At 42.3% G+C, this 20,612-nt stretch overlaps 1 protein-coding gene across 1 annotated transcript; it reads right to left on the bottom strand.

The window, feature by feature from the left end:
• Window positions 1-14,634, bottom strand: trmt44 (tRNA methyltransferase 44 homolog). Its single transcript, XM_079580678.1, has 11 exons — window positions 14,251-14,634; window positions 14,068-14,179; window positions 13,768-13,987; window positions 13,443-13,511; window positions 12,459-12,566; window positions 12,197-12,268; window positions 10,535-10,641; window positions 9,736-9,919; window positions 7,208-7,553; window positions 1,719-1,835; window positions 1-831 (listed from the first exon to the last, which is right to left on the bottom strand). The coding sequence occupies exons 1-11, from the start codon at window positions 14,579-14,581 to the stop codon at window positions 608-610; spliced, it is 1,890 nt and encodes a 629-aa protein (XP_079436804.1). The 5' UTR covers window positions 14,582-14,634; the 3' UTR covers window positions 1-607.
• Between the last annotated feature and the right edge of the window lie 5,978 nt (window positions 14,635-20,612).

Here is a 20,612-nt window from a genome sequence, read left to right as displayed (position 1 = left end):
GTTGAAGGAAAATCAAGCTGCGAAAAGGAGTTTACAATGTACTGAAACTGCAATGTAATACACAAAATAAAATTTAAAAAGTCACAAATAACCCCATTGTGACATTTGCGGAGTTATTGAAAAGATCTTTATATTTACATCAGTCCACTCCATTTTTCCCCCTCAGATTCCCTTTGATATTTAGACCAGGGACGGAGCAGTTCTCCCTGTATTCATGAGACTCTATTGTGATTCAAAGCAGAAAGACGTCTCCTTTATTGCATCAACAGTGGATATTTCCCTCTTGATAACAAACAAATCTCCCATGGTGCCCCTCTGTCGGCCCGGAGCATCTGACATTTGAAACACAGGGTGACGGCGACAGACGGTTTGAGAGCAGCCCAGCGGTGGCACTCGCCTCAGTCCAGAGGGCAGGATACACAGCTCTACCCTCCACTCACGGCAACAAATAATTCATGGCCTTAACATTTACTTTGTTCAAACGGTTTCACCCACTGCCTCCACAGTGAACCTCAAAACACCGGTGAGAGGTCGGCCACCCGCCTACAGTGTGCCGCCTTCGCCCCGGTTTGCTTTTAAAGACTGTCGACAACAAAAAAGCGTTACGTCAACAGTCCTTTAGTTTCTTCAGAGGTCTGGTGGAAGGTCGGAGGTCGTCGGCTCCATGGGCAAAGGCACATTGTTCGACCTTCAAGGGGCAGCCTTGAGGGTGATGCGTGTGGAACCAGCACAGGCGAGTTTTCACGGCTCCAGGGGCAACGGGCCTCCTCTTCATATCTCGTGAGGGCTTCATGTCGCGCCCGTCACGTATGAACACTCTACCCCCTTCCACTGAAAGAAAAATCACATACATTTGTCCACTTGCACAGCACTTTTCCTCTGAAATCTTCAAACAAAAGCTTTTTATAGTTTATAGAGTTGTGTTGGCAGCTTTAATGATGTTCACTGCTCTTAAAATGAGCTCATTCAATATATTACGTGCCAAAAATAGTTCATGATGCAAAAGTGTCTTGCACTTAAACCCATTAGGTTTTCAAATAAAGAGTTTATTTACTGAGCACTACTTTACTACGGGGCTCAGTGCACAGAATTACTTTGGCTAACTTCCTGTTGGCCAGTGTAGGATAAAGACTACTTCCTGTCCCCATAAGAAAACAGAAAAAACATAAATAAGAGCGTGTTTCAAGAAAATTTGTTCAGATGATGGCACTATTTTAACATTTATTAGCATTTTAGCTTCAAGGCTAAAAGACTTAGTTATAAACACAGAAGTCTCCTCTGATCAAGTATTATACCATTTACATCCAGAGTGAAGTTTTAATATGTTGGAAGTTATTATCCAACAACTGCTTTGTTTCATTACAGAGGTTATGCGTGTGATGTCATAACTTAGCAACAGCATGGCGGTTAGCATTTCATCACATCAACAGCAGCTAAGTGAGTGGCAAGTATGCAATGTGCACTAGCTGTGAAAGCTGTGGAATATTGGGATGCAATCTAATATTGCTAAGTCCAGTTTTCCCACATGTTTTTAATACACACTTGGTCTTCCATTAACTCACATTTTCCTTTGTAGAAACTTTCATACGCTTATGTGGAGCTTATACTAACATTTTGAGAGTTGTTGAACCACTTAATGTATCAAGGAACAACCGAAGAACTTCACACACACAAAAAATCTCAAACATGATAAATCTCCAAAGTGTAATAACTATCACCTCTGAAGACTTGGTGGTTGTTCTTCAGCAGCGTCTGTAGCCCTCCACACTCCTTTTTGAGGCTCTGCAGGGTTTCCTGCTTCAATAGACTGACCACTTCGCTCACGGAAAGGCTGCCTGGCGAGAGAAAGTCCAGACGATGAGAGATAAGTGCAGACACCGCGGGCACGAGGGGCCGCGAGAGGGTCAATCAATGCAAAATTCATCAGGATATTAACACATCGCGCGGGACATCTTTTTGTCTGCTTTGACAATGATACAAGGTTTTGTTCAGCTACAATATTATAACATTGTATTATATTATGCAGTAGCCATATACTAAAATCATATCAAACTTTTAGATGCACCCTCTAAATAAGCCTGATTGTACATTGTTTAAACTTTTAGAACAGGAAACAACCATTTGAACTTTTTCTATATCAGACTTCAATTTACCAGGGATAACAGAGCAATAAATAGAGTGCTATGAATACTTCCTGAAGCAGCTGTGCGTTAAGAGTATTTCCGTCATGGAGAGATTTCAAGTCACAGATTCACAGTGTTAGTCAGGAGGTTGTGAACTGTTCTCAATTAAAGCAAACTGTCAGAGCAGCCAGCCTGCGCCATCGCTGTCTTCTGAGACTGAGTCACTGTCGTCCCTGCTCCCCATGGGGTAGGCAGTAATTTTAGACAACACACAGCGAGACGGGGATAAAAATGGCCGTACTATGTTATGGGGAAAGTAATGTATTCAGAGCACACATGATCTTTCTTGGCCTTTCTCCCTCAATATGAGAATTCAATCATGGCTGACCTTTGGTTTGTTTGACTGACAGCCTCCCTCATGTCTGCACGGACATATTGGACATGGCTGCATAACAGAAGGATTTCTAATTCTCATCAGTTAATTCATGCGCAAAAAAACAAAAAAAGGCTGTACTTTACAAAAATCCAGTAGCAAGAATTTAAAAAAAAATCATACTAAAAAGTCAGTTTGAAAAACAGAAGCAAAGGAATCCGTTGCAGCCGCCATTTTATACATTTTGGTAGAAGAAATTCAGACGCTAGATTAGCTGCTTGTCCACAGCCCGCTCCTCCTTTGGGTTTGGTCTGGACAGAATGCACCGACTGAAGGGGAATCTGATCTCTGTGGATCAGTTGGAGACTGATGCGGCGAGTCAGACTCGGAAAAATGGGCAAGATTAAAAGAACTGGAGGATTGAAGTTGACATACAATACCAAGTTGTGAAGGCTTGGACAGAAACTTAGCTCATAAGGAGTGAGATCAGTGTGTCGTGGTCAGCAGGGGCTGAAGGCACATGGGGAGAAAAGGGCTTAATTGCTGAACTGCTTGATAGAAAGTTTGAGCCTGAAAGTCATAATAAATTGGTTTCAAAATTAAGGAATTATCAAGAATTACTAAAGAAATAAAAGCTTTTGGTTTATTATAACTTAATGTGGACTTTACCATTAATGCTGTGGTCTTCTAACTGCAGTGTGTCCAAAACATATTGTCATAAAAACAGTTCCTAAATATAGCAGGACAAATTGCTTACATAGCCCTCCAAGTTTGCAGCGCACTCCCACACTTACAGACACTTGCGACGCCAAAAGCAGTGTGAAAGTGGGCAGTCTGCCGTCCGACGCCAGGGTGATCCAAGCCCTAATATAATATCAATACAACGTTTAGAGCTGGCCTTTACTGTCGACGAAGGTAATGGGGATTAATGGGAGCCGGTGGGTATTGACAGAGCGCCCGCACAGGCCGTTATTAATGCCTCGGCTTCGTATACATCCAGCAGTTGCACTTTAGGTTCAGGGTGCGCTGTGTGAAATGTCACTGCGGTCAGTTACAGAAAGAAGAGGCAAAAAACATACACAGATTTCAACATTCAGGACGTGGCTTCTGGTCAATATTTCTGGAATTACTGGACAAAAACTGGCGCTCACACTATGTTGCACAGTCCATGGAGTGATTCTTGTTTTTAAAGTTACCTAATGAGCAAAAGTCTGGCAGCAATGGGTCACTGGAAAGCGCACTGTAACGGAATAGTTTGAGCCCCGCTGCATTATGAATGAGGTGTAATCGTGTGTACAAGTGCTTCTGAGTGGTTTAACGGTGTGACTATGGGAGATGCAACACAATGCACTGTCACTTAAGAACTGGATGCAGAGGCCCATGTGTTATATAATCCTATCGAGAATTGACATTTCGTGAGTTCATGTCTTTAAACCACAACCCCCACTTTTTGATTTTGGCCTTTCTAAGCTTGAGGCTCTGTGAACCCATTACGTTGTCTATGTTGTGCCTGAAAAAAAACTCCACCAAAACACACGAGTGACTCACCCCAAAATGTCTAGTTCATTAGTTCAGCTTTCTGTGTCGTGCATGTCATGTCAATGTTCCCCATACAGCAGCCGGGATCCTCTCGGCTGTTACGTAACTGCACCGACGCTGAAGGGAGCATGCATAAGTAACACGGCTACTGTAGGCAAGCCTCGCATGTGCTGCTCTTTGAAATGAAAATGAGTGCCATTTTAACTTTATAAGCACCGAAAATAAGACGGCTATCAATGGAAACTGTTCACACTGCTGCTGTCAATTGGAAGGATTTTGTTCTTAAAAAAATGGGGTATAATTATGGGAAACGTCTGAGCGGCGTTTCCAAGCGTCATCTGCAAAAGAACTTTCCAGAATCTTCCAAATATAAAACAAACGCTACCTTGGATGTTTTGATGAAGAGCGTGAGATGGAAAGACGGGAAATCTCAGGGCCCTTTGGTGGATCTGAAGCCCTCCTAGATCTAGCCTGAACTTACCCTTTGTTCTGATACACACATAACTGCCAGGAATACCTCCGTACAAGCGCACACTCATGCATAAATCATAGCGGTGGTGCATTATTCATCCTGTCATCTCTATACTAAGTTACAGTCTTTTTTATTCCCCGCTCTCTCTCTTTGTCACACTACTCCTAATTTGAGCAGTGACACCAGAGAGGGGTCTGTTTTAATCATAGTAGCGCTCTTCTGCTCCTTATCTCTTCACATTGTGCCAGGCGAAGGGGGGGGGGGGATCACGCTCTGACAAAAGGTGAGGCGTGGGAGCGCAGACAGGGGGATGTGTGGACTGCTCCGGGTGGCACACAGGAAGTGGCAGGCGCAGGGTTCAAAGTGGCAGCGTTTGTGTGGCGGGAGGGCGCACTGATTGACTGATGCAGGGGGGCGGGAAGAGAGGAGGAGAAGACAAAAGCCTGACAGTGCCACCAATAGCTGCGGGAGATATTTAAGGCAGTGATTCATCGCTCTTATTTGAGAAGTGTTGGGTTTCTGTGATAAAGATATTATTAGGGCACATCCTCAGTTCTTTTGCTAAAAAGTGTAGCAACAGTTTAAAATAAATGTGTTATCTGAATTGGGTTGTTTGAAATTTAAGACGTTTATCTCTGATCAAATTCTCAGTTTATCTCAAGTTAACTCAATGGATGTTAACTACAAAAATTGGCATTGTTCTTAAAATTTTGTTTTGCCTGTGTTGTTGACTTGTATCCAAAATTAATAATCCATCCATCTTCTTCCACTTGTCCGTTGCCGGGTCGTGGGGGCAGCCGTCCGAGCTGCCCAAATCACATTACACCAGCCCCTTATGGCTCCTCCTACAGGTGGTGGGTCCACAGAGGGACGGCCTCATAGTTCTAACCGGCCTGTTGGTCTCTCATAAGGGGCTTCTGAACCGCTCTTTGTCTGCCCCGTCACCTAGGACCTGTTTGCCATGGGAGACACTACCAGGGGCACGAAGCCCCCGACAACAGAGCTCCAGGATCATTCGGGTGCTCAAACCCCTCCACCACGTTAAGGTGGCGGTTCCAAGAGGGGCAAAATTAATAATTAATTAATAAAAAACGTATTTTGGTTATAAAGTTCAGTTTATAACGTGCGATCCCTAGGGTGGATCTTAAAGGAATACGCCACCGTTTTTACATACTAAGATATGTTCTTACCTCACTTTAGACGTGTTAATATATCCCCGTCTGGTCTTTGTCAGTGCGCTCTGTCACGCAAACGGAGGCAGCCTCTCCCACATGTCACATAGCTCCGAAAAAGCTCACGATAGAAGCTACCAAGGTCTTCCACGTGTTCCCTATTTAAATAAAGTTACGTGAAGTGTTTTCATGCGAAGTATATTTACCCAGAAATGTAGCATGTCGATTTTATAAGCAAATAAAAAGGGGGACTATATTGTGAGGCGTAATGATACGAGGAGCACAGCGTCCGCGTAGTAACTCCTAAAGACTTCCCCCGCTCACTTCCGTCAATAACCTTTAGGAGTTACTGCGCGGACGTTTTACTCCTCGTATCATTACGCCTCACAATATAGTCCCCCTTTTTATTTGCTTATAAAATCGACATGCTACATTTCTGGGTAAATATACTTCGCATGAAAACACTTCACGTAACTTTATTTAAATAGGGAACACGTGGAAGAGCTTGGTAGCTTCTATCGTGAGCTTTTTTGGAGCTATGTGACATGTGGGAGAGGCTGCGTATGTGCTCCGTTTGCCTGGCAGAGCGCACGGACAAAGACCAGACGGGGATATATTAACACGTCTAAAGTGAGGTAAGAACATATCTTAGTATGTAAAAACGGTGGCCTATTCCTTTAAGACATGTCCAACTAATGACATGAGGGTATGAATCCCAATAAAAAAACAGGTGACCTCAGACCTGAAGAAGCTTCTTGGATTAGAAGAAAAACATCTTCAATTAGTTTGACTATTTATATATTTTTCTTTTCTTCAACAGCCATTGCTGCAATGGAGCACTCCTGGTTGACTGAAAGCTTAAAGGAACAGGCCTCCATTTTAACATACTGAGATATGTTCTTACCTGAGCTTAGACGAGTTGATGCGTACCTGTCTGGTCTTTCTCATAAATAGAGCCCAGATGCCGTTAGCTTTTAGCCTCTCCCCCTCTCCTCTACAGGGCCAAACGGAGGTGAAGTTAGACGTCCGCGCAGCAACGTCGAAGTGCTCCTAAGATATTACTACGCCTTGCAATATAGTTCCCCTTTTTATCCGCTTAGAAAATCAACATGTCTAATTTTGCGTAACTATACTTGATTTGTGTAAATGCTCACGTAACGGGAAAACGTGGAAGAGCTTGGTCGCTTCTAACTTCACCTCCGTTTTGGCCCCATAGATGAGCACCATCTGGGCTCTATAATATGTGATTGAGGGCACAGGTAAAACTAGACAGACATTTGAAATTACAAAGGGATCACAATGATACGGTATGTTTTATGGACATAGAAGTTAATAAGTGCTGAAAGAAAGTCAGAATTGAAACCAAAATAGTCTTGAATCCCAAAAAATAAGAATTCCCCAGGTAAATCTATGCCAAGTGATAATTGAATTGGCCAAAAATAAAGTGGCTGGATTAATAACGCTTCCCTGCCTGTCTGGCTTTAATTAGCAGTCACCCATGTGTGGACACTTTTGTTTATGCTTTTACCTCCTCTGTTCCAGTCCCCGCCCGGGCCTCCTCCATCGCCCGCTGTCATCCCCAGAAGCGCGTGGGCGACCCGCAGAACGACGCCCTCCACCAGGTCCCGCGGGAGAGACGCGCAGTTCCTTACAATCTCAACCTTTTCTCGGGGCTGAAACCCAGCTCCCCATTGGCTGCCCTGGATCCCGCAGGAAGTGTTGCCATGGCAGCGGTGTTCGTCACTCCCGATGTCCGACCTGTGAACTGTGACCCCAGGGGCGTTCTGTCGGCTCTGAATGTATCGAGCCCTCCGTCGCTCTGCTTCAGCCGCGTCTGGCTCGCTGTAGTTTCTTGACTTCCCCACAAGGCACACCTGTAGAACAGCATTTCAGACTTCAGCGTACAGTGAGCACTGGAGCTATTACAGATAAGCATAAATAAACCCAAGTCACAATCACATCTCGAATAAAACTGAGCCGCAAAATGTTTTTATGAGCAATAAATAATCACATGCATTAAAATCCCTTCAAACACCTGCGAGCTCTCGTTACCCACCCATGTGCATTTACTGAAGCGTTTTAACGGCTGCATCAAAGCAAACATCCTTTGGGGAGCCATAAAGACTTGATTTACTTCCGCTCGCGTCCAAATGAGGCTCAGGTGGGAAAAGGCAGTGAAGCACAGCTGGGCTCGTCAGAGAAACCAGACGTACGTTTAGTTTTATCCGAGCTCTGTCTATTTTGCATTCAGCCAGGGTGATTAACAAGGCCATACGATCAATGGAAAGTGTCGCTAATAGAGGCTTCGTTTCCTGACGTACATTCGGCGACACCAACCCCTCCGCTCCATCAGATCACACTGCACAAAGTAATCTAGAAATAAATATACTTTTCTTGAAATAAGGTAATTTGTCCTGGATTTGACTAATTTCAAGAAATCTGTCCATGAGGTTATTTACACTTCAATTAAGAAAAAAAAATCTTTTCTTATTTAAGTCTAAAAAAACAGATCTTTCTTTAAATTAGTTGTTCAAACCAAGGACAAATTTACTTATTTTAAGAAAACTGTATTCATTTGTAGATGATTTTTTTGCTTTGAACTTTTACAATTTAAATACTATATATTGCAATATCCATATTACACGAATGCTTCCCAACTTTAAAGGGATTTTTCAGGATTTCTGACATAGAGCCTCCTTTCCTAGTTATCCAGAGTGTTGTTGATTTCTGGAGATTTTTTGTTAGTTTTTATTTATGCTGTCCTTATATTTGAAATATTTAGTGGTGCTAGGCTAGTGCATGTCTATGGTAACTAGTAGCCTGCATTAAAAACAGTCTGACCCAAGCACAGTGCACCTGAGGCAAATTACCTATAACACCAGACTACAGATATAAATGTCTGTGTTGACTGCATAATTTTTGAAATATAACCATTTTGCATTTAAAATAACTTTTATTTGAGCAGCATCAGCTTCCTGGCGTGATCGGCGGAGTGATCTGCTCGGTTACCGGATCTACAGTAGTTTGTTTACCTGCGGCCGGCATTACTACACGTGGAATTCACAAAGGAGCTTTCTACAAATCAGATATAGCAACGTTTGGAGGACGACCCCATAATTTTGAAGAGGTTTTTAATGCAGGCTACTTGTTACCATAGACATGCATTAGCCTAGCATTAGCCTAGCACCACTAAACTTTTCAAATATACGGACTGCAAGAACTAAAAAACTACAGACATCTCCAGAAACACTCTGGATAACTAGGAAATGAGGCCCTATGTCAAAAATCATGAAACATCCCTTTAATAAAGTCTTCCATCTGACTTAACCTTTTAACCCCCACCTGAACTGAGCACATTTTCTGCCATTCAGCGTTCCCCAAATCTAAAAGCTCCTTGAAAACAGCGACAAAGTGAGACGTAAACAAGGAAGAAAATGCGACAAAAACGTGAAAAAAAGAAACAAAAGAGTCAAAAACACAACGAAAAAGTGACAACAACACGAGGAGAAATCTTGGATCAGTTTTGTAGGTCTAAGCTTTCAAATCAGGCATTACTCTGGCCTATAGACTGCAAGCTCCAGTCCAGAAGCTTTAAGATTTGGGTAAAGGCGAACTGGAGAAAATTTGCTCTAAGAGGTTAAAGATATGCAAAAGCAATAATATCATTATCGCAATAGTCAAGGGATCAATCTATCTCAAATTGTGCAGCACATATAACAGACAGACCACATCACATCCCCGTCTGTGATGATAATATTATGACCATCTGTTTTAATACGCAGTCAAAGATACAATGGGGGTGTTTTTAACGGTTTTGAAAAGAAATAAACTAAACTGGGCCGTTAATAAAACAAATCCTTGTGCTCTGCCTCGAGTTTTCAAATACACGATTATGTCTGCCATAAAAACATCAGCAACTTATCATTACGTAACGCATGTTCAGGAGAGCGGCTGCTTTATGCGTTTCTAAAACCAACAGTGAGCCGAAAGTGTGTTAAATTAGCCGTGGCCAGATGCTGCAGGGACGGGGAGGGGGGAGGGCTGTGGAACCGTTACCCGTTTGGTGGAGGGTATTCTCAGACAGTCCTCCTCCGTGCTGAAGCCGCTCACTTGGCTGACCTCGCAGACGAAGTCGATATACTCCTTGTACTGCGACTTCTTGCACTGGCGCCTCTGGTATTTTCCATAAAAGTCGAAGAAACAACAAGGGAGGACGAAGAAGCGGCAGCAGTAAGACGACCTGGAATGGGAGTCATTTTAGTGAGCATTAAGTCATGGAAAGGCTCTTATTATGACCTTTTACTGTTGCTTTAAAGCATCTTATTGCTTGTATATCATGTTCAGGAAGAAAAAAGAAGAAACATCAATCCAGCAACAACTTCTTTGCACAGAAAACACAAGAACTCTTTTGCTAAATCTTGATATATGTATTTAAATATGTCATGATCTGTCATACTATAAACATGATGTTACAGATAAAGGTCAAGGCAGGACAAAACACAGGCTGAACAAGGCAAAACTAAAAGATAAATAAGTTTTGATTCAGGACCAGAACTAAAAGAGGAGTAAAACTAGCTCTCGAGGCAAAACTGCAAAAAACTTCCCCCAAAAGCAGAATTTGAAACCCACTATTCTCTATTACATAAAAGCATAAACGCAGAAGGAAGGGGGAGTTCGGCTCAACGTTGCCACCAGCTGCTCAACGCCTGAATTACACACACACAGCAATTCAAACGACACACGAGCAGCGGGCATCTTTTCACACATGCTCCCCAAGCTCATAATGTAATTCCAGCGAGAAAAGAGCAGCTGGCACTTGAGGTTCTGAGAGAGATTGTGTGTCTTGATGACCGGCCTGGCAGCGATGACGGGGATCCATGGTGTGAGCTCGTCCGAGTGGTTCCCAATCAGCCAGTCCGCGTCGGGGAATAAGAAGGACTCACTGGGAGTAATTGCCTTTTCCTGAAATAGCATTAAAAAAAAAGATAGAAATAATATGCAAGATCCTGAGAGCGGGGGGGAATGGGGGGGAAGATGCAAAGGGGCTTGATTTGAATCTAAATCAATTTTCGAACAGCATTGGATACTGTAGTGAGAGGCTAAACAGGGAATTTAAAAAGAGACAAGCATATAGGGAATATCACATGGTAAATTGAATGCTATAATGATAATGAATTTGTCAAATGTGTTGATCTAAATGTCTGATCACAAACTTTGGTAGATTTTTTTCCCCCTTTTAACTGGTTGCAGACTTCGGAGTAAAGCCTGTCCAAAGACAAACCACCCCAATCACACATAACAAGTGTTTTCTCCTCCAATCATCCAGCTCTGTGTAAAGGTTTTGGACTTAGTGGTTCAGAGAGATTGCCCAGCCACATCCGCTCTCACAGTGATCAGTCAATAATAGATGATGTGAAATGGAAGCAGTCAGCAGCTTGTTGTGAAATGCCCCGCTCTGGCCAAGAGGCAGACAGGAAAGAGCCGCTCCAACTGTGGTTTTCTCTAATTGTGTGTTTACATGAATTAGGCTAAATTTAGCATCACTCGATCGCTTTTTTTTTTTTTTTTTTTAAGGTGTTTCTATTGCTATTCACTGCCTCACACACAAACTTGAACTAGATCAGCCATTATTGATCAACAACTGAATATGACATAAAGTATTCACAATTTGAACAGTTGTAATAGTGTATCATTGTGTCAAACTTGTGACTAGCTGAATTACAAAAAAACATGACCACCTGGACTTAACTTGTTATGATCTGGGGCTGCTGCACTTGGGCAGGTCTAGGTTCAGCAACACTATGAGCCTAAAGAATGAGATCAGCCGACGACCTGAACATCCAAAATGACCAGGTTGTTCCATCAATGGCACAGGCATATCCCAAAATGAAAATGCCAGGATTCATCGGGCTCACATTGTAAAAGAGTGGTTCAGGGAGTATGCAACATCATTTTCACACATGGATTGGACACCACAGAGGCCAAGATCAGAATCACTGGGATGTGCTAGAGAAGGCTTTGCGCAGCGGTCACACTCTCCCATCATCCATACGAGATCTTGGTGAAAAATGAATGCGACACAGAACCTTTTGACATCACTGAAGCTAATTGAATTTTCTTTTGGGGCTGGGCAGTGTATTTAAGCTCATAGTAAACCAAATCCTCATTGAGATTCAGAGTCTCCTTGGCATCCAGGTGGGACCCAATTGTACATGTTTTAAGTGGGGGAAACTGGAGCCCCTGGAGGAAACCTATGCAGACACGGGGAGAAGAACATGCTAACTTTGCAGCGAAAGGGACTGTGGCTGTAGCACTGTCTCTAATAGCGACCAATTCTCTAATATATGTAAAATTTTGATGAATAAAAAAACCCATCCCCTCATATTCTGGTGTAAGAAAGTAGTGGCAGTGAGTGGGCTGACACAAAGAGGATTCCCCTTGTTACGTGAAGAGGTAATAACGCTAATTAAAAACCTAAGTGTGGTTGAAATGGCTCCTTTGTCCTACCCTCGCTCACCTCTAGCACAGTCTGGGGGCCGTACATGTCCCAGATCTTTCTCCTCCGAACATCGATGCCCTTTCCCGGGTGCTGCAATACAAGACAGCATAACAGACAATGTATAATCGACTTAAAATTAAGTGTCGGAATCGTTTTTTATAACAAAAGTAAAGATGTTCTATGATGCATGCTGTAATGATAAGAATATGTTGCATTTCAGAAAGTGCTGCAGAGTCTGGTTGATGTTTTGCTGGTCAAATATTGTGCTTCTGCAGCTCACCCCTTCATTGATCAATATGTGCACCAGGAGACCATTTCCGCAGCCAAGGTCCACAAAGGACTGGGGGTCGCTGAGGTCTTTCTCTCTCCTCTCTTCGGACCACAGCACCTGCAAAACACAGTAAACCCTCATTTGTTCTGTTCACGCCTACACTGTGACACCTGGGACCATGACACGACACGGACAAATCGATTTGCAGGATTCAAGACATTTAACACACTCGAACTGATTGATCAAGCTTGTTCAGCCCCTTGACCTACTTTTACCTAAATGAAGATGCACAAAACATGAGGAAATCGATGATCTGTGGTTGCTGTTAATTGACTATAAATATAACAAAATAGCAACAAAGGGGAAGACACTTTACTGTACTATTACAGAGCACAGTGATAGCATGGTAATAGGATGGGAATAGTATTGCATTGCACTTTTATTTAACTGTAAAGGCCAACACCCGAAGGAAACCTAGAGAGAACACGCAAACTCCAAAGAGAGAGGCCCGTTCCACTTTAAATGCTTTTTAAAGCCCCGTCGAAAACCTTGGAGCACTTTGCCGTATAGCAGTGATTAATTTGATCCACCGTTTGGGGGAACGCATTCCCCCAATAAAAAGATTTTCAGGGTAAAGGATCCGGGAAACATTTAGGAGGATCCGGCAAAGAAATTGTCTGATATAATGGTGTCTAATGAGAGTGTTTCAGCAAATGTTTTGGCCTGTTCCCCCAATCCATCACATCAGACCAAAAGTGTTCCTGAAAATACTAATTTACAAATTAAGCACTGCCGTATAGTAACATGCAACAACAAAATGTTACAATTCTGTTATTACATTGCAGTTAATGAGATAGAAATAAAAAGCAAAAGCGTTATACTGTAATGTATAACAAAATACCGTAACTATATCAAAGTTAGAAATAAGATATTTGCCCCACCATTTAACTTAAGAAAGTTAAGAAATCATAATTGTATGAAGCATTTACGCACCAAAAGATACGTAGCAATAGCAACATCTTCATAAACAAACTTCTCCGGGTCTGTCACTTCTGGCCAAACCTGCAAGAAAGGACCAAAGCATATTACAAAACACACACACTAAAACCAAGGACCATAATGCCTGATTTTTTTCTACTCATCGACCACATTTTGTTTAGTCCTTTGGAATATTGTAAAAGCAGACTTTTGTGTGCAGTGTATCTAATTATAGAACTTTTTGATCGATCTTGAACATAATATTACAAAGTCATCTCATTTGGACCACACCTAACAATTTAAAATGCATGCGCTCCTTTAATAATAACAATGTGCCCACCTTAACCAAGGCCTTATACTTGTCTTTAAGCTGCTGGTACTTGACGCTGTACTTTTCCAGAGGCAGCAGAGACAGGGTGCTTTTGAACTCGCTGGTTGTACATTCAGTGGCCCATCGCACGAGTTTGGGCAGCAGATCGGACCTCAGCCAGTGCAGCTTTGGGTAGGCAACGCCATCAGAAAACCACTCATCTGTGGACAAACCATGGAACTCCAAGAACCTGCACACATTATTAGACTATGGCTGTTGCACAGAACAGGTGATGCATTATTTGTTGACATCAATGCATTTTGAACCCACCATGTCTCACTATCCTGAAAAGTGAGTCTGAATTGATGAATGTTGCTCTCTTTATAAGACACACGCCCATCTTCATCCTCCTCAAATGGAAGAAATGTCACTTGTGGAGGGTCTAGGAAGGAGGACAAATAGAAACAAATATATACAACATCTATATATGTATTTTTTTTGCCATTGGCTTACCTTTGCATTTGAGTATGGCCTCTTTGTGTAGCTTTGATCCATAGCAGTTAACTTTAGGAATGAAAGTCCTGACATTGTAGCTCCACTCTTTGCCATTTTCGTGCGTATCCGTGTGTCCACTGCTTACGAAGTCAAGTGCTTTATCTGAAAGTCCATTTGCAAACAAGCCCAAAGCTTCTCTGTCCACATTTCGACTTTCTGTCTCCTTAACGCCACACAAGCGCTTGTTGATAACATGAGGTTTCTTTATCCACACATCCACAGCTGACCAAAATCCTTCAGGCAGAGTTTTACTTTCAGCTGGGAAAGTTATGTCAAAGACTTTGGGCATAATGTCACATCAGGTACAACCAAAACATGTCACCAGGAAATATTTAAATTGTACACGATTTGTACGTTTTAGGAAACGCTATTATACTCGATTGTAATGTAACATTGAGCGAGTTACACACGCGTTTGATAGTAAAGAATTAGACCTGTGATCAAGACAGTTTCAGCACATTGCAGCAGCTAAACAAAATACTGTCGCTCATCGATGACGTAAACGCCTGGGCCAGTTTCACCCTAAGGTCAGCAGAGGGCGCTATTGCTGGTTTTCTAGAGAGAGAGAGAGCGAGGGAGGGAGAGAGAGAGAGAGAGAGAGCGAGGGAGGGAGAGAGAGCGAGGGAGGGAGAGAGAGAGAGAGAGAGAGAGAGAGAGAAGGAGTCTCATCACATTCAACTACGAAGACACATTGATGATGGGCAGAATAACCTACAATCCTGCAGTGTGAAAGTATTGTCTTACAGAATAAGCCGTCATTAATGTAGTGAAATAATAATAATTTTATGCAATAACCTCCTGATCTGACCAGGACCTATTGTCATGAGATGTGGGTCATGAGACATGAGTCATGACCAAAAAGAAAAGATACAAGCTGTAAAACACAATTATTTCGCAGGGTGACTGGGGGCACCTGTTGGAGCCATGTGTCACCACTAGGAGGTGCTGTGGTGATGCTCTACATATGGGGAGCCACACCTTAGTCACACAGGTGTTGGCAATCCAGAAGAGCACACAGTTTGTTGACCGCTTCACTGTGTGTGTTTTTAGCCCTTGTTTATGGAAGTAATGATTTGGATTTTATAATGAATTATTGAAACTTGACACTATTTTGAACCTAATAAAGCAGCTGTATTTTTGTACATTGGACTCTTCGGATTTGTATGGAAGTGCACAGTCAGCGCGTCACTTACTTTACCTGGATTTGCTGCCCTCATCGGTCTATGTGGAAATTAGCCGGAACATAAGTCATCAAACTCGCTTTGGACATTCTAAGTGGCTGCCGCATGTACCTTCTGTGGGTCATTGGATTTAGAGGAGCAGAGGAGTTACCTGGTGCCTGTCTTCAATCATCCTGCTGCTGGAGGGAGGCACACGGGTGTGGCCGGCTGTTTGGTGGTTGCAGAGAGAACGAAGGATCTTGCTCTACTGTGGTTCAAGCCAGGAAAGCTCAGCGTCTGGGAGGTAGGCCATTGTTGCCCTACTTGCCCCTCACTGACTTTGTATACAGCGGAGCAAAGTTTCTCATAGAACTATGGCAACTATGAATGAGCATGAAGAAGACAAAGACATAATGCAACCAGTGCAAAGGAACACTATGCATGCCGAAGGTGCACAGGAGCAGACTGTTCGACCTAAGGAAAAAAGGGCCATCAAATTGACTGCCAAAGCATATTCAGAGAAGCTTGAAAGGTTACAAAACAACAGAAAATCTAAGTTAAATCAGGCGGCCAATTTGAGAAAATGCATACAAGAGCTTATTGAAAAGAACAGCCAACCTTCAGAGATGAAGAGTGTTTTTGACACATTTTTGGTTTTATGTGAAGATGTAACATCTGTTCAGAATGCATTGATGGAAATGTTGCCTGATATTGAAAAGGAGAAACATGACATATGGTTTAAAGCTAAAATGTTGTTCAATGATATGGTCATTTCTGATGTCAAAGCAGTTTTAGCGGGGTCCGATTTAGTAGTTTCTGATGATAAAAATATTGTAAACCTTGATGAAATTGATGCTGACGACAGTGCATCTAATGTGAGTAACCGGTCCAGCAATAAGAGCACATGTAGTCACTGCAGTACAGCGTCTTCTGCAAGAATTCAGGCAGAAGCTGAGAGAGCTGCGCTGCTTGAAGAAGCAAGGATTTTAAAGGAAAAACATACAATAGAAGAGCAAGAACTGCAGTTAAAAAGGAAAAAAGAGCAATTGGAAATGTATGCCAAATTAGCTGCCACTGCTGCCAAAATAGCAGTCTTTGAAGCTTATGAAGATGGGTCCAGAGTATCTGCTAATGTCATGAACTGTTACTTTGAAAGTCAACAAGTTAAGAAAGTAACCAAAGATCTTGACCCAAACGCTGAAGAATTCCAACCAATAAGAAATGAGCTTCATGAAAAAATAAATTGGTCTCCTCCTGTTTTGCGCCAAAGCTTTAGTACGCTCCCTACAATTGTACCTGAGAGTCGGCTGGCACAAACTAAAGCTAAAATGATGCCCTCTAGTCAAAACAGTCAAGATATTTGCAGTTTACTTGAGAGGCAAAATGAAATCACTGCCTCTCTGGTGAGGCAGCAATTGCTACTGTCTTTACCAGCTAGAGATGTGCCAATTTTTGATGGTGACCCTTTACAGTATCTTTCTTTCTGCAGAGCATTTAAACATGGCGTAGAGGCAAGGGCCACAAAAGGGGACTGTTTGTATTATTTAGAGCAATTCACCTCTGGGCTCCCGAAAGAACTTGTGCGTAGCTGCTTACATATGGAACCAGAGAGCGGCTTTGAACGTGCTAAACAATTATTACAGGAGCATTTTGGAGATGAGATCAGAATTGCCTGTGCATATATGGAGAAGATCTTCTGTTGGCCAACTATAAAGTCAGAGGATGTGGATGCTCTGCAGTCCTATGCACTTTTTCTACGTGCATGCTGTAACGTTATGATGGACTTGGACTATTTAAAGGACCTGGATGTTCCGACAAATATGAGAGCAGTTTTGGCCAAATTACCATATAAACTCAGAGAGCGCTGGAGAAGTGTTGCATATGATACAATGGACTCAACAAACCAACGGGCCACATTTAAAGATCTTGTTGGATTCCTGGAGAAACATGTTAAGATTTTGTCTGATCCTTTATTTGGCAGTATTCAGGAATCATCTTCTGGGTCTGGTGGGACTAGAGTTGTGAGTAGGACCAGGTCCCAGCCCAACACTGCCAGAGGGACTTGTTTTGGTACCGCAGTTTCACCTCTGCTTGCACAGGACAGAGGTGCAGCAGAAAATGAAAATACTTGTGTTTTCTGTTTAGAGGATCATCTGCTTGTCGAGTGTCTGCAGTTTAAAAGAAAAGGTCAAAAGGAAAAACTTGAATTTCTAAAGAACAAGGGGCTATGTTTTGGCTGCCTTGGTGCTGGGCACTTGAGGAGAGATTGTGATAATGTACCAACCTGTGAAATTTGTGGTAAATTTCATCATGTGGCACTGCACATTGACAGAACAGGTGACAAAGCTTGGGAGCAGTAAGTTGCGCCTTTCACTTTTAATGTTGCGACCTTACTGCTAAATGTGAATGTTATTATACTTGGAGTAAGAACATGTATTCACTTAATGTTTGAAAACTGTTGTATTACTGAGACATGGCTCCTTAATTTCTTATTTGTATAATTGTTTTTTCCGGTTGTTGCTTAAGAACAATTATAGGGGCTGGAGTGTTGGAGCCATGTGTCACCACTAGGAGGTGCTGTGGTGATGCTCTACATATGGGGAGCCACACCTTAGTCACACAGGTGTTGGCAATCCAGAAGAGCACACAGTTTGTTGACCGCTTCACTGTGTGTGTTTTTAGCCCTTGTTTATGGAAGTAATGATTTGGATTTTATAATGAATTATTGAAACTTGACACTATTTTGAACCTAATAAAGCAGCTGTATTTTTGTACATTGGACTCTTCGGATTTGTATGGAAGTGCACAGTCAGCGCGTCACTTACTTTACCTGGATTTGCTGCCCTCATCGGTCTATGTGGAAATTAGCCGGAACAGCACCCTTAAGGGTGCTACCTGGGACGAGACAGGAGTAGAGCCGCTGCTCCTTCATATGGAGAGGAGCTCAATAGTTGAAGTGGCTCAGGTATCTGCTCTGTTTTGGCACGTCCCATAGGGAGGAGGCCCTGGGGATGACCTAGGACACGCTGGAGGGACTACGCCTCTCAGCTGGAAGAGAGCTGGAGGAAGTGTGTGCGTGGATCGGAAAGTCAACTCCTGCCTCCGCAACCAGACCCCAGATTTAGTGAAAGAAGATGGACGAACATGTTACCAAGACATGTATAATACGTGTAGACTATAAAACCTACATGAGCCTGTATGAGACCTGTGGTTCTCATAAACTGTGGTGTGGGTGCCATAGTGGAACACAGGCTGCTTCAGGTGGTGGACCTATATACGCAGGCTTTTGTGCACTTGCTGTTAGTTTTTGATTTAGAGTCATTTTTATTTTTTCATCTTTGTCCTTTTTGTGCCCTTGTGTAAAAGGAGGCCAAGTTTGGCCAAGTTTATCCCCCGTTTATAAGCCTGTTATAGACCAGGTTTGGAAATTGGAAACTACTTGGAAATACTTGGAGTCAAATAGGCTACTTTCTTGTGTTTTGCAGTGGAAAGTTGGAAAACCACTGTTTTCAACAGAAATAAAATGGCTTTTGGCACAGGCCCCACCCCTGGCAGCTACATTTACATTAATTATTAAGGTATTTGACATATATTTGTCATCTCTCTGCTCCTGTTTGTCTCATTTGAAGCTTTAACAATGCAGTGATTTATGGCCTATCTGCCCACCTGTAGTTCGACGTGTCTGTCACAGTCAGAAGACACAGCTTCCCACACAGAAATCTGACACTTCAGTCACAGTAACACAGAAGTCTTAAGACTTAAGAAACATCCACCTCCCCACGCACTCAAATGTGCTGTTTGACAAATACTGAAAATAATACCATTGTGTAACCATCCGCCCGGGCTGAATCACACTATCATCCGGTTCAGGTCTCAAACTTTGTGTCAGATTGATTGTGTTTGAAGTGCTGCCTGTATGGATTGTTTAATGCTTTATTGTGCGTAGACTTCTATTTGTTTGATATGATAAAAAAATACTATAATTACATTTCAAATTTTAAGTCTGAATATTAAAAAATAAATGGTCATTCACTAATTTTGTAGATTAAGAATATGAATCTTGCATTCTGTGGATTTCAATGCTACAAATACAAGTTGTAATTGCAGATATTTCATATGTACAATGAATAAAGACAAAATCTTATTGAATCCTTGATTCAGGCACATGAAAGACATGTAAAAAGATCTGTAAGGCGTCCCCAGTCAGAACAAGCTTTGGCTCAAGTGCTCCACACAAAGCCATTGTGTTTGCTGAGTAATTCAGGCAGGCTGGGTGGAGCAAAGTGGAGAGAGATACTGTAGGAGGAAGTGCAAAGAGCAGGCAGCAGGCCCTACACTGAGCTTGCTTGCTTTCCATTCAAATTTACAGCCGGTGATAGGGCAGAAATCATGTTGTCAAACCTGCCTGGCAACAACAACTGTGAGGCACAGGAGTCACAGGCCATTTCAGTTTCTCTACTTGACTCAGTCATGGCTCTTGGCAAGTTTCGTTAAAGCCTATATATGACATTAAATTAGCAGGATTATGTATTCATCAGATGACTAATGAGTGACTGAGTTTGACCCACATTTTGTTGTTGTTGTTTTGTGTTTAATATTGCCTGTGATTTTCCAATCCAATAATTCAATGCAAAGCAGTTTGAAATTAATTGTTGGACATTTTGCAAAAGATTGTTTTCTTGCATCTCGCCTCCTTGACTGTTTTGTTGTGTTAAAATAGTTATTAGGTGCAATATAGAGTAAAATAATTGTTGTAGAAGTAGGCCTAATTAACAGTGAGAATTTATTACAGTAGATGTTTTCTGTGCTAGATTATCATTATCATAAAAATAATAGCCAATTTCAAGAAAACCTTTGTGGTAAATGTGACTGGCTCATCAGGATGGAGACTGTAAAGGATTAAGCTCCTCATTTTGCTTTCTATGAACGTTTCCTCAAGTTTGTGAACGCAGCTTATCTCCGGACGCATGCGAGGATCCACCTTTGAGAGGGGTAACTTTGAGGGGGGCTCAGGTGCAGTCAGGAAGAGGCGTGGTCAGTGCGCACGTTCTTGAAACTGCAAAAGGGCGGAGTGACGCACGAGTCAATCGAAAACACAGGTAGTTCACGGATGTGCTTTGTCACCGAGGAAAATTGAATTAATTTGAATATTTTTTTTTT

This window comes from Gobius niger (genome assembly GCF_951799975.1).
Source record: "Gobius niger genome assembly, chromosome: 21".
NCBI lineage: Eukaryota > Metazoa > Chordata > Actinopteri > Gobiiformes > Gobiidae > Gobius > Gobius niger.
This window is presented reverse-complemented; position numbering and strand designations above follow the sequence as displayed.

What these genes read in the sequence shown, in the direction of transcription:
- trmt44 (XM_079580678.1), bottom strand. Translation starts at nt 14,581, where the DNA reads ATGCCCAAAGTCTTTGACATAACTTTCCCAGCTGAAAGTAAAACTCTG. An exon ending in ACATATTGATCAATGAAGGG is followed by an intron (nt 12,269 to 12,458) that starts GTGAGCTGCAGA and finishes CTTGTATTGCAG; the next exon opens with CACCCGGGAAAGGGCATCGA. An exon ending in ATCCCCGTCATCGCTGCCAG is followed by an intron (nt 9,920 to 10,534) that starts GCCGGTCATCAA and finishes CTCCCATTCCAG; the next exon opens with GTCGTCTTACTGCTGCCGCT.